The 13,433-nt window shown below is 42.5% G+C and overlaps 1 protein-coding gene across 1 annotated transcript in view; it reads right to left on the bottom strand.

The window, feature by feature from the left end:
* LOC139563292 (SH3 and multiple ankyrin repeat domains protein 2-like) overlaps positions 1-13,433 on the bottom strand; it is a 176,423-nt gene that overhangs the window by 151,646 nt on the left and 11,344 nt on the right. The window contains exons 2-3 of the mRNA XM_071381847.1: positions 6,672-6,875; positions 328-399 (exon numbers count right to left, since the gene is read on the bottom strand). Of these exons, the coding sequence (XP_071237948.1) occupies positions 328-399; positions 6,672-6,875 (276 nt within the window). The remainder of the gene's footprint in view (positions 1-327; positions 400-6,671; positions 6,876-13,433) is intronic.

Genomic DNA, 13,433 nt, shown 5'->3' with positions numbered 1-13,433 from the left:
GTGGGCACAGGCGAGACATGAAATATACATGACATGCCTCCTTGACTCTTACGGAAAGTACAGAGTAGGCATGCGGACTGGAGAGTAGAGAGTAGAGAGAGACATGCAGACAGGATACTAGAGAGAGATTGCAGAGGCTAACAGTGATACCAGCTGACATAACTCAATATGTTTGTGTGTCTGTGTGTTGACAGTGAGATAAAGTGAGATAAAGTGACACTCCAGCATATCTGTTGCTCCCAACAGTGTGTGTGTTTGTGTGCATGTGTGCAGTGGGACCCCAGCTGGTTGTTAGGAGAGAGTGTGAAGTTTGTCCACACCACTCACCTTGGTGTGAAGTTTGGCAATCTGCTTCTCTTCCACATGGGGCTGCCTGTAGACTCGGTTCTTGTAGCGGAACTGTGGAAAAGAGGAAAGAGAAAAAATTGATTTTGGTCAGTCAGTTATGTATGACATGGTGTCATGTAGCAATGACAGTTGTTCTTATTGGATGAAAAGGTAATAGTCTGCCTAGAGACGCCCATGCTAATTGGTTGGGACTCGGGAGAAAAACTCTTTCAAAAATGGACCTCTTTATTTATCGATTGGCTAAAGCAATGTGTCTAGAGGAGTGGCGCCTTTATCGATTGGCTGAGGGATACTGCAACATAAAATCTCGGGTACTGATTTGCTCACTTGATTAGAGCAAGATGCTTCCAATATTAGAGTTGGGGGTTTGATTGATCAAAACGGACCAATTATACCGTTCGGTTGAGGGGTACAGCACCCCATCTCTAACAATCGAACAACTTTACTCATTGGCTGAGGAGGACTGGAGGTTGCCGCGCCGGCGTCCTCTACCCTGTTTCCAACACAGGGTTGATCCTACCTCGGGTTCAGATCTACAGAGCTCCCCGCCTCATCGGACAGTGAGGGTGTCCGAGACAAACATAAATATCACTGTCTGATAAGCCTCCAAGCAAAGCAATAAAAGCAACCAACAATCCCAGAAAAGCGCTAAAAATAGCCCACATTAACATGTGTAGCCTAAGAAACAAGATTCGTGAAATCGAGTAGTAACAGATAACATTCATATTCTATCTCTGAAAATCACTTAGATAATATATTTGATGATACAGTGGTAGCAATACATGGTTACAACATATTCAGGAATATGACAGGAATGCCAAAGGGGTGGTGTTGCTGTTTATATTCAAGTTTCAAGTTTTCATGGCACATACACAAGTACAGTGAAATGCCTATCTTGCAAGCTCTAACCCCAACCAGTAATCAACACCAATGTAATACAAAAAATAACAAGGTAAAACAATAACTTGCTGGTGTCAGACTTGATGCACCAGTACCGCTTACCTTGCGGAAGCAGAGAGAACAGAGGGGTTGGGGGGTCTTTAAGGGTTTTCTGGCCTTTCCTTTCACACCGCCTGATACAGAGGTCCTGGATGGCAGGGAGCTCGGCCCCAGTGATGTACTGGGCTGTCCGCACCAACCTCTGTAGCACCATGCGATCGGGCGGTGGTATTTCCATAGCAAGCAGTGATGCAGCCAGTCAAGATGCTCTAATGGTACAGCTGTAGAACATTTTGAGGATTTGAAGGCCCATGCCAAACCTTTTCAACCTCCTGAGGGGGAAGAGGCGGTGTCGCACCTTCTTAACGACTGTGCGCAAGTGTGGACCAATTTAAGTTCTTAGTGATTTGGACACCGAGGAACTTGAAGCTCTCGACCTGTTTCGCTGCAGACTCGTCGATGTGAGGCGTGCTCTCCCCACCATTTCCTGTAGTCCACGATCAGCTTCTTGGTCTTACTGACGTTGAGGGAAAGGTTGTTATTCCAGCCCCACAATGCCAGGTCACTGACCTCCTCCCTGTAGGCTGTCTCATTGTCGCCGGTGATCAGGCCTAGCACCATCGTGTCATCAGCAATTTTGATGATGGTGTTGGAGTCGTGCGTGGCCACGCAGTCGTGGGTTAACAGGGAGTGCAGGAGGGGACTAAGCACACAACCCCGTGGGGCCCCCCTGTTGAGGGTCAGCGTGGCAGAGTTGATGTTGCCTACCCTCACCACCTGGGGTCGGACCATTAGGAAGTCATTCAGATTCATATTCCTGTAGAGCTGTAGAGCTTAGAGAGGATCTCATGTCAACTGTTGTTGAAGTAATATGGCTAGAGGTTCACCTGCCTCACCTAAAGCCTATTATTTTGGGAAGTACTATAGACCACAAAGTGCTAACAGTCAGTATCTGGATAACATGTGTGAAATGCTTGATCATTTCTGTGATATCAACAGAGAGGTATATTTTCTGGGTGACCTAAATATTGACTGGCTTTCTTCAAGCTGTCCACTCCAGAAAAAGCTTCAAACTGTAACCAGTGCCTGCAACCTGGTCCAAGAGGCTTCTAAACAGCTTCTACCCCCAAGCCATAAGACAGACGGGACAGCAAATTTACACTGTTATACAAGCTGATAACCAGGTGGCGAATCGCATCTCTGCATGTCTGGCAGACATATCAGTGTGGATGACGGATCACCACCTCAAGCTGAACCTCGGCAAGACGGAGCTGTTCTTCCTCCCGGGGAAGGACTGCCCGTTCCATGATCTCGCCATCACGGTTGACAACTCCATTGTGTCCTCCTCCCAGAGTGCTAAGAACCTTGGCGTGATCCTGGACAACAACCTGTCGTTCTCAACTAACATCAAGGCGGTGACCCGTTCCTGTAGGTTCATGCTCTACAACATTCGCAGAGTACGACCCTGCCTCACACAGGAAGCGGCGCAGGTCCTAATCCAGGCACTTGTCATCTCCCGTCTGGATTACTGCAACTCGCTGTTGGCTGGGCTCCCTGCCTGTGCCATTAAACCCCTACAACTCATCCAGAACGCCGCAGCCCGTCTGGTGTTCAACCTTCCCAAGTTCTCTCACGTCACCCCGCTCCTCCGCTCTCTCCACTGGCTTCCAGTTGAAGCTCGCATCCGCTACAAGACCATGGTGCTTGCCTACGGAGCTGTGAGGGGAACGGCACCTCCGTACCTTCAGGCTCTGATCAGGCCCTACACCCAAACAAGGGCACTGCGTTCATCCACCTCTGGCCTGCTCGCCTCCCTACCTCTGAGGAAGTACAGTTCCCGCTCAGCCCAGTCAAAACTGTTCGCTGCTCTGGCACCCCAATGGTGGAACAAACTCCCTCACGACGCCAGGTCAGCGGAGTCAATCACCACCTTCCGGAGACACCTGAAACCCCACCTCTTTAAGAAATACCTAGGATAGGATAAAGTAATCCTTCTAACCCCCCCCCCCCCCCCCCCTTAAAAGAGTTAGATGCACTATTGTAAAGTGGTTGTTCCACTGGATATCATAAGGTGAATGCACCAATTTGTAAGTCGCTCTGGATAAGAGCGTCTGCTAAATGACTTAAATGTAATGTAAATGTAAGCTGTACACTCACTACTTTACATTGTGGCAAAGTGTCATTTCTTCAGTGTTGTCACATGAAAAGATATACTCAAATATTTACAAAAATGTGAGGGGTGTACTCACTTTTGTGATATACTGTATACACATCTTTACTAATGCTGCAGAAATCCGCTTTGAAGCAGTCTCCAAATCCATTGGATGTAGTAATCATAATATAGTAGCCATATCTAGGAAACCAAAGTTCCAAATGCTGGCCCTAATATAGTGTATAAGAGGTCATACAATACGTTTTGTGGTGATTCCTATGTTGAAGATGTAAATAATATTTTCTGGACTGGTGTGTAATGAGGAGCAACCAGATGCTGCACTTGACACGTTTATGCAATTGCTTATTCCAGTTACTAATAAGCATGCACCAATTAAGAAAATTACTGTAAAAACTGTTAAATCCCCTTGGATTGATGAGGAATTAAAAAATGTTATGATTGAAAGGGATGAGGCAAAATTAATGGAAAATAAGTCTGGCTGCACAACCGATTTGCAAACGTACTGTAAATTGAGAAATCATTTGACAATGCTGGAAAAAAAGAAGAAACTGTACAATGAATCAAAGATAAATTATATAAAGAATGATAATACAAAGCTTTGGAACACCTTATTTTTAACCAAATGTTGCAATTGCAATTTTACTTGCGATTTAGAGAAAAACCCCTTTGGGTGAATTTTTGGAATCATGGATATAGAATTATTATTATAATACTATAGTTAGAATATAATAGTGGGCACTTTGAGTACCGTTTTGTTTTGACATGAAAACAAATGAATATGCCAGGGAGGAGTTATTGTGACAGTGTAGGAACCAAAGTGTTGACAAGTGTTTTCTAGGGGACCCTATCATCTTTGGCTACATTGAATTATTTCTCTTAGCTACTTCATGTAGCTAACATATTCATGCTTCACAGATTCTTCTTTGATTTAGAAGATACTTTTCCACAAACAACATGCTGATTGAGGTCTACACCATCATTGGTATTATCAGGCTGTATAGCTAATTATGTGTACGCTGACTCAGTACATTTAGTTAGTCAGCTAAGTTATTTTAAAAAATCTAACACGGCGATTGCATTAAGAACTAGTGTATCTTTCATTTGCTGTCCAACATGTATTTTTTTGTAAAGTTTATGATGAGTTCTTTGATTAGATTAGGTGACTGTCCAAAATTTCTCCGGAGATTCTGGTGAATCGATGCTACATATTCACAATGTATAACCACGGTTTGCAGCTCAAAATATGCACATTTTCGAACAAAACCTATTGTATAACCTGATGTTATAGGACTGTCATCTGATGAAGTTGGTCAAGGTTAGTGATTCATTTTATATCTTTTGCTGTTTTTTTGCGATCGCTACCTTTGCGGTGAATGAATGTGGTTGTGTGTTTGGCTATTGTGGTAAGCTAATATAATGCTATATTGTGTTTTCGCAGTAAAACACTTAAAAAATCTGAAATATTGGCTGGATTCACAAGATGTTTATCTTTCATTTGCTGTACACCATGTATTTTTCATAAATGTTTTATGATGAGTATTTAGGTATTTCACGTTGCTCTCTGTAATTATTCTTGCTGCTTTGGTGCTATTTGTGATTGTAGCTGCAATGTAAAACTATGATTTATACGTCAAATATGCACATTTTCGAACAAAACATAGATTTATTGTATAACATGTTATAAGACTGTCATCTGATGAAGTTGTTTCTTGGTTAGTGACTAATTATATCTCTATTTGGTCGGTTTTGTGATAGCTACCTATGCGGTAAAAAAATGGTGAAAATATGCGGTTGAGTCTTTTGCTATTGTGGTTAGCTAATAGAAATACATATTGTGTTTTCGCTGTAAAACATTTTAAAAATCGGAAATGATGGCTGGATTCCCAAGATGTGTATCTTTCATTTGCTGTATTGGACTTGTGATTTCATGATATTTATATGCTAGTATTTACTTGTGGCGCTATGCTAGGCTATGCTAGTCAGCTTTTTTACTGATGAGGATGCTCCCGGATCAGGGATGGTGATGAAGTAGAGGTTAAGAAGCAAAGTGAAAACAGCATTGTTGTCATCAACATTGTTGCATGTGCTGCATTCACCATGCAGGCTGAACGCAAGTGTCTCGTGGCCGATGAACAACAAAGAGGAAAGCTGTGTGTCACGCCCTGACCTTAGAGATCCTTTTAATGTCTCTATTTTGGTATGGTCAGGGCGTGAGTTGGGGTGGGCATTCTATGTTTTGTGTTCTATGTTTTCTATTTCTGTGTGTTTGGCCGGGTGTGGTTCTCAATCAGAGGCAGCTGTCTATCGTTGTCTCTGATTGAGAACCATACTTAGGTAGCCTTTTCCCACCTGTGTTTTGTGGGTAGTTGTTTTTTGTTTTTGTGTCTGCACCAGACAGAACTGTTTCGGTTTCGTTCGTTCTCTTTGTTATTTTTGTTCAAGTGTTATGATTTATTAAAACATCATGAACACGTACCACGCTGCGCTTTGGTCTCCTCTCTACGAGGAACGTTACACTGTGTGGAAAGTAGCATGGAGAGAGAGAGTGGAGAGAGATGACTCAAGTAGCGAAGTAAACTATAAAAATGTACCCTATACACGGCGTATCGCATTTAACAAACCAAACATTCAAATATGTTTATAGAAGGTAAAATAAAAACCTAAACTGGTCCGTGCATGAATACCGGTATATCGTTAAATACGGTATACCACCCAACCCTAATCTCTGCTGGCTCAAAGTAGAGAGATTGACTGCATCACTACTTGTCTTTGTGAGAGGCATTGACATGTTAAAAGCAACAAACTGTCTGTATGACTAGCACACAGCTCGGACACACATGCACACTCCGCAAGACATGTTACCAGGGGTCTCTTCACAGTGCCCAAGTCCAGGACAGACTGGAATATGCACAGTACTACACAGAGCCGTGACTACATGGAACTCTATTCCACATCAAGTAACTCCTGCAAGCAATAAAATCAGACTTAAAAAACGGATAAAACTACACTTTTTGGAACAACGCAGACTTCAAAGAGACACACACACATGCATACTAACAGTTCTTGTACACACACGTCAATTTTTTATATTGTTGTATGGTGATATTATACTGCCTTGGCAGCAGCTAATGGGGATCCATAATAAACAGAAATACAAAATATCACAGCTTTTTAAATACGTAACAACTTCAGTGACTTGCTGGCACTCTACCTCCAGAGATGGAACTCCTTTGCTGATTGGCTGTGGGTATTCCAGGAGGAGGCGTTCTTCATCCAGGAACTTTCCGTCTCGTCCGTTCATGGCGGGCTGGAAGAGGCCGTAGTTCAACACATCCTTCAGACTCTGGTTCAACGAGCACAGGATCCTCTGCTTGGCAACCCAGACGGTCGCGTTGGGGTTGAACCGCATACATTTCTGTGTGAGGGGTTTGGGTTATGGTTGAAAGGGGTGGGTTAGGGTTGAAAGGGGTAGGGTTAGAGAGGGGGAAAGAGAGAATCATGGTTAAAAAAAAACAGATCACAGACTTTCAGTTGTAGGCCAAGAGCTTGGGCTTGAGCATTCCCACGCAAAACCGTCACCAACATTTATTTTACAAACACTTACAAACATTATCCTACAAACACTAATACAGACACAGACTTAAAGGCATAATTCACCCAAGTAAAAAAATGACACATTGGTTTCCTTAACCTGTAAGCAGTCTATGGACAAGGTATGACAGCAATGCATGCTTTGGTTTATTTCCACTTTCGACATGCTAACATTTTAGCATTTGTGCCACAAATCCCATTCAAGTCATGGGACCGAACTTAGCATTTGTTGCTCATCATGTCCAAATCATCCAGTTGTAAACTTGTTTTTTAACGAATAATCCGAAGACTGTTATTTATCTAATCAACCTAAATATGTTTAATTGTTACCCGATTAAATTAATCATTCAACAATGAACTCATTAGGATCTGGGGCACCACGAGAGCGGTTCTTTAAAGAGTTACCATTTCCCAAACTAAACTCTAAAGGTCTTTACCTATCACATCTATAAACAGTCAACTTATTAATCATAACCTCGTATCATGTCATGTCAGCAAAAACCCGAGCCTTACTTATGATTCAGTACTACACAAATTGGTTTAATGATTTATTTACTAGCTAACTAAATGGTAACACAGGATAAACATACACACTTAATACATTAAAAACAGGTCCCTAGTGGACTGACAACAATATGGCTGCTTGTTACAAAAGACATGGAGAGGGTGAGAGAAAGAAAGGGACAGAGACACTTAACGTTGGTACATTTTAGAAACTACACTCACTGATAGCACTCCTATACTTTTCACACGAACCGCCGCCCGCTTGGAGTAAGAAATCATGAATGTATTTACGTGAAAATCCTTGGTTTCTCTCGGTGGACAGGGCCATCTTGGAAAGGGGGTTGGACCTTTTCGGGGCACGCTTGTAAGGCTCTGATTGTCCAAAAGGGGTTTCTTGTTGTTCTCCTCTGCCGTCGTCCGGTATCCGGTGACTTGTTGTGTAGTCCTGAACAGAACTACAAGTTTATTGTCCTTCCATTCACTCTGGAAGATGCTTCTTTGAAGGTAGGCTAGCCAGCCGTGTCGATAGTTCCCAGTGGGGTGATGAGAGTAGCATACTGCGGTGGTTAGAAAGGAGTAGTATAATGGTTCCACTTCAATTTGCTTTTCTAGATACTTTACTTAGGACAGCTAATCAGCCGTCCCAGTGATTGTCCAGGAGGTGCCTTTACCATCTCTACCTCGTGTTGAGATTCAGAGTTCAAACCACTTTAACATGAGCTGCAGCTCTACGTCTCTCTGGTCAGACATGTTAATTCTTAACCCATCATTTTATATAGTTTGTTCAAAAGGGCGGTTCTATCAGGCTGATCAGGCTGTCAGGCTGACTTGTCACTGTGCAAAGTATAACTATTATCTCTTATGGCTCCTAAAATCATGTCCCTCTCTTAACAAAAACACTTTAATTATTTTTAATCTTTCATGCACAATACATTTTTAATGATATCACAAAATAACACACAATATGACATTAGTGTTTTATAGACCGCCTGTGACCATTCCCCTCGTTCTATTTTAGAAATATTGTTCCAGTACTCGTTTTAGAACGTGTTAAAGTTTTGACGGGAAAAGTCTTCTTAAAACAAAGGAACATTCCTCTGGTGAACATTGGAAGGAAATGCTGAATGTTCTGTCCTTGATTTACAACAGGGTGTGAGGTGTTAACCCCCACCAGTTCCCTCCTCCCCCCCTCTGCAGCTGAGAGGGGGTCTGGTTGAAGTTGTTTATTGCAAAGCTGACCTGACCTATTTGGATCCTCACAGGACAGTCATGACAATCCGCAAGTATCTAAAATGATTTGTGAAGTTCAACAATCTCACTTATAGTTGATTTGAAATAATACTAATATCTTAACTTGAATGGGATTTGTGCCACAAATGCTAAAACATTAGCATGTGGAAACAGTGCAAGGGAAACTAAACCAATGTATGGATTGCTGTCATATCTTGTCCATAGACTGCTTACAGGGTAAGGAAACCAATATCATTTTATAATTTGGGTGAACTATCCCTTTAAAAAAACATTGCCCATACAAACACGTCCCACATCTTCTCTAAGTGCCACAGCCTCAGCTATGGCGCGGGTAGAGCATGACTCAGTCACACCACACCACCCCACTGACCCCTCTCCTGCACCCAGCCAGATTACCTCAGAGCTGAACAAACAAGCAATACAGCTGCATCTGCCAGACCTGGCTGAATCAGAGAGGATTATGGGCCACGGGCCGTGTCATTCAGCGTTTGTTTGTTTGTGTTTGTCTCTGTGTGTGTGTGTGTGTGTTTGTGTGTTCACCTCCGGATCTGCTGCTCAGCTGGTGATAGTGGACCTGTGCCTGTGATAAAGACTGAGGCTGATGAACACTCTCTGAACTCTACCCATAATCCCTCCTGGCTGGCAGAAAGTAGGTGAGGAGGAGATGGAGGGATGGAGGGAAGGATAGAGGTGTACAGGAACAGATGTCTGGTACCTGTCTGTGGAGAGACAATGGGCTGTTTCCGCCTGGCTGAGGACCATTGCAACAGTACAGTATGTTACTTTGCTCGTACATCTCCATCATGTTACATTATTCCCCAGCTTCATCAGGAGTGCATCTCAGAACAGTAAATAGAAAGGTTTCAGGAGAAACTTTACGTAATGTGGTCCTGTGTGCCTCAGTTGGTAAAACATGGCGCTTGCAACGCCAGGGTTGTGGGTTCAAGTCAAAAATCGAATAAAATATTTCCACAAGTTCGATTACCACAAGAGACCAGTACGAAAAAAGTATGAAACTCAATACTGTAAGTCAATCTAGATAAGAGCGTCTGCTAAATGACTAAAATGTTTTTTTTTGAAATGTAATGAAATGGAACGGTAACATAGCAGGAGAAACGTTATAAAATAGTGATGTAGCTATTGAACAGTGACATGGCTGAAATGGGTTTGAAGTGCAACCCCAGCAGGCGTGGTATAGGGATGTAGAAAGAGAATAGAAGAGAAAGAAAAAGCAGAGGCAGTTTGTCACTGGGTAATACATCAACATACAGTGGGGAGAACAAGTATTTGATACACTGCCGATTTTGCAGGTTTTCCTACTTACAAAGCATGTAGAGGTCTGTAATTTTTATCATAGGTACACTTCAACTGTGAGAGACGGAATTTAAAACAAAAATCCAGAAAATCACATTGTATGATTTTTAAGTAATTAATTCGCATTTTATTGCATGACATAAGTATTTGATCATCTACCAACCAGTAAGAATTCCGGCTCTCACAGACCTGTTAGTTTTTCTTTAAGAAGCCCTCCTGTTCTCCACTCATTACCTGTATTAACTTCACCTGTTTGAACTCGTTACCTGTATAAAAGACACCTGTCCACCCACTCAATCAAACAGACTCCAACCTCTCCACAATGGCCAAGACCAGAGAGCTGTGTAAGGACATCAGGGATAAAATTGTAGACCTGCACAAGGCTGGGATGGGCTACAGGACAATAGGTAAGCAGCTTGGTGAGAAGGCAACAACTGTTGGCGCAATTATTAGAAAATGGAAGAAGTTCAAGATGACGGTCAATCACCCTCGGTCTGGGGCTCCATGCAAGATCTCACCTCGTGGGGCATCAATGATCATGAGGAAGGTGAGGGATCAGCCCAGAACTACACGGCAGGACCTGGTTAATGACCTGAAGAGAGCTGGGACCACAGTCTCAAAGAAAACCATTAGTAACACACTACGCCGTCATGGATTAAAATCCTGCAGCGCACGCAAGGTCCCCCTGCTCAAGCCAGCGCATGTCCAGGCCCGTCTGAAGTTTGCCAATGACCATCTGGATGATCCAGAGGAGGAATTGGAGAAGGTCATGTGGTCTGATGAGACAAAAATAGAGCTTTTTGGTCTAAACTCCACTCGCCGTGTTTGGAGGAAGAAGAAGGATTAGTACAACCCCAAGAACACCATCCTAACCGTGAAGCTTGGAGGTGGAAACATCATTCTTTGGGGATGCTTTTCTGCAAAGGGGACAGGACGACTGCACCGTATTGAGAGGAGGATGGATGGGGCCATGCATCGCGAGATCTTGGCCAACAACCTCCTTCCCTCAGTAAGAGCATTGAAGATAGGTCGTGGCTGGGTCTTCCAGCATGACAACGACCCGAAACACACAGCCAGGGCAACTAAGGAGTGGCTCCGTAAGAAGCATCTCAAGGTCCTGGAGTGGCCTAGCCAGTCTCCAGACCTGAACCCAATAGAAAATCTTTGGAGGGAGCTGAAAGTCCGTATTGCCCAGCGACAGCCCCGAAACCTGAAGGATCTGGAGAAGGTCTGTATGGAGGAGTGGGCCAAAATCCCTGCTGCAGTGTGTGCAAACCTGGTCAAGAACTACAGGAAACGTATGATCTCTGTAATTGCAAACAAAGGTTTCTGTACCAAATATTAAGTTCTGCTTTTCTGATGTATCAAATACTTATGTCATGCAATAAAATGCAAATGAATTACTTAAAAATCATACAATGTGATTTTCTGGATTTTTGTTTTAGATTCCGTCTCTCACAGTTGAAGTGTACCTGTGATAAAAATTACAGACCTCTACATGCTTTGTAAGTAGGAAAACCTGCAAAATCGGCAGTGTATCAAATACTTGTTCTCCCCACTGTACATGTAATCCTCTCTTCAATTCAAAGTGCTTTATTGGGATGAGAAACGTATGTTTACATTGCCAAAGCAAGTGAAATAGATATTATAAACAAAAGTGAAATAAACAACAAATGTACAGTAAACATTATGCACATTTTTCCTCTCCAAAAGAATAGAGACATTTCAAATGTCACATGATGGCTGTATACAGTGTTGTAACGATGTGAAAATAGTACAAAAGGGAACATAAATAGACATGGGATGTTTTTACAATGGATGGTCTCTCTCTCTCTCTCTCTCGATAACACACACACACAGCTCACTGATGTTATAACAACAGTCACCAAGCGATAAACCGATCTAATGAAATCATCCAGTGCACTCACAAGCCCATGCTATTATAATGAGTATATGATTACTCAACATTAATGAATGGTAATTCAACCTAATACGTAAGTTAAGTAATTTGAATATATATGAAAGAGGAGGAATAGTTAATCCCAGTACTTTGATTTATTCAACACTATAGGGTAAAAAACGACCTCATTTCAGATGCTCTTATGTGGGTGGTCTTGTACTGTGTAATTTGTGTGTTTGTGTGTTGTACTGTTGGGACGTGTTGAATTATTCAACCGTGTCAGTTTTCCTAGTGGACAGTGTGACCCAATCATGTGATCAAATACCACAGCTGAGCACTCAGTTTTGATGAATTTGGAATTATGGGTATTAGCACATACATGTGTGATCACACACACACACACACACACACACACACACACACACACACACACACACACACACACACACACACACACACCTTTCCCTCTACATTCTGTACCAAAGCCCAAGTTCATTACATCAAAACTACATCAGGTTCATATGTAGGTCAACACAAATTGACCCTGAAGATTTCCACCCACTGTGTGACACACTCAGCCCCTCCCATAACCCCTCCCCTTAAATCAAATCAAATACAATTTTATTGGTCACATACACATGGTTAGCAGATGTTAATGCGAGTGTAGCAAAATGCTTGTGCTTCTACATTTACATTTACATTTAAGTCATTTAGCAGACGCTCTTATCCAGAGCGACTTACAAGTTGGTGCATTCACCTTATGATGTCCAGTGGAACAGCCACTTTACAATAGTGCATCTAACTCTTTTAAGGGGGGGGGGTTAGAAGGATTACTTTATCCTATCCTAGGTATTCCTTAAAGAGGTGGGGCCGACCATGCAGTAGCATCTAACAAGTAATCTAACAATTTCACAACAACTACATTATACACACAAGTGTAAAGGAATGAATAAGAATATGTATATATAAATATATGGATAAGCGATGGCCGAACCCCATAGGCAAGATGCAGTAGATGGTATAGAGTACAGTATAAACATATGAGATGAGTAGGGTATGTAAACATGATATAAAGTGGCATTGTTTAAAGTGACTAGTGATACATTTATTACATCCAATTTTAATTATTAAAGAGGCTAGAGATTTGAGTCAGTATGTTGGCAGCAGCCACTCATTGTTAGTGATGGCTGTTTAACAGTCTGATGTCCTTGAGATAGAAGCTGTTTTTCAGTCTCTCGTACCCAGCTTTGATGCACCTGTACTGACCTCGCCTTCTGGATGATAGCGGGCTGAACAGGCAGTGGCTCGGGTGGTTGTTGTCCTTGATGATCTTTTTGGCCTTCCTGTGACATCGGGTGGTGTAGGTGTCCTGGAGGGCATGTAGTTTGACCCCGGTAATGCTTTTTTCTGACC

Source organism: Salvelinus alpinus, chromosome 33 (genome assembly GCF_045679555.1).
Source record: "Salvelinus alpinus chromosome 33, SLU_Salpinus.1, whole genome shotgun sequence".
In the NCBI taxonomy this organism is placed as follows: Eukaryota; Metazoa; Chordata; class Actinopteri; order Salmoniformes; family Salmonidae; genus Salvelinus; species Salvelinus alpinus.
The sequence above is the reverse complement of the archived record's forward strand: the minus strand, read 5'-3'. Positions and strand labels throughout refer to the sequence as shown.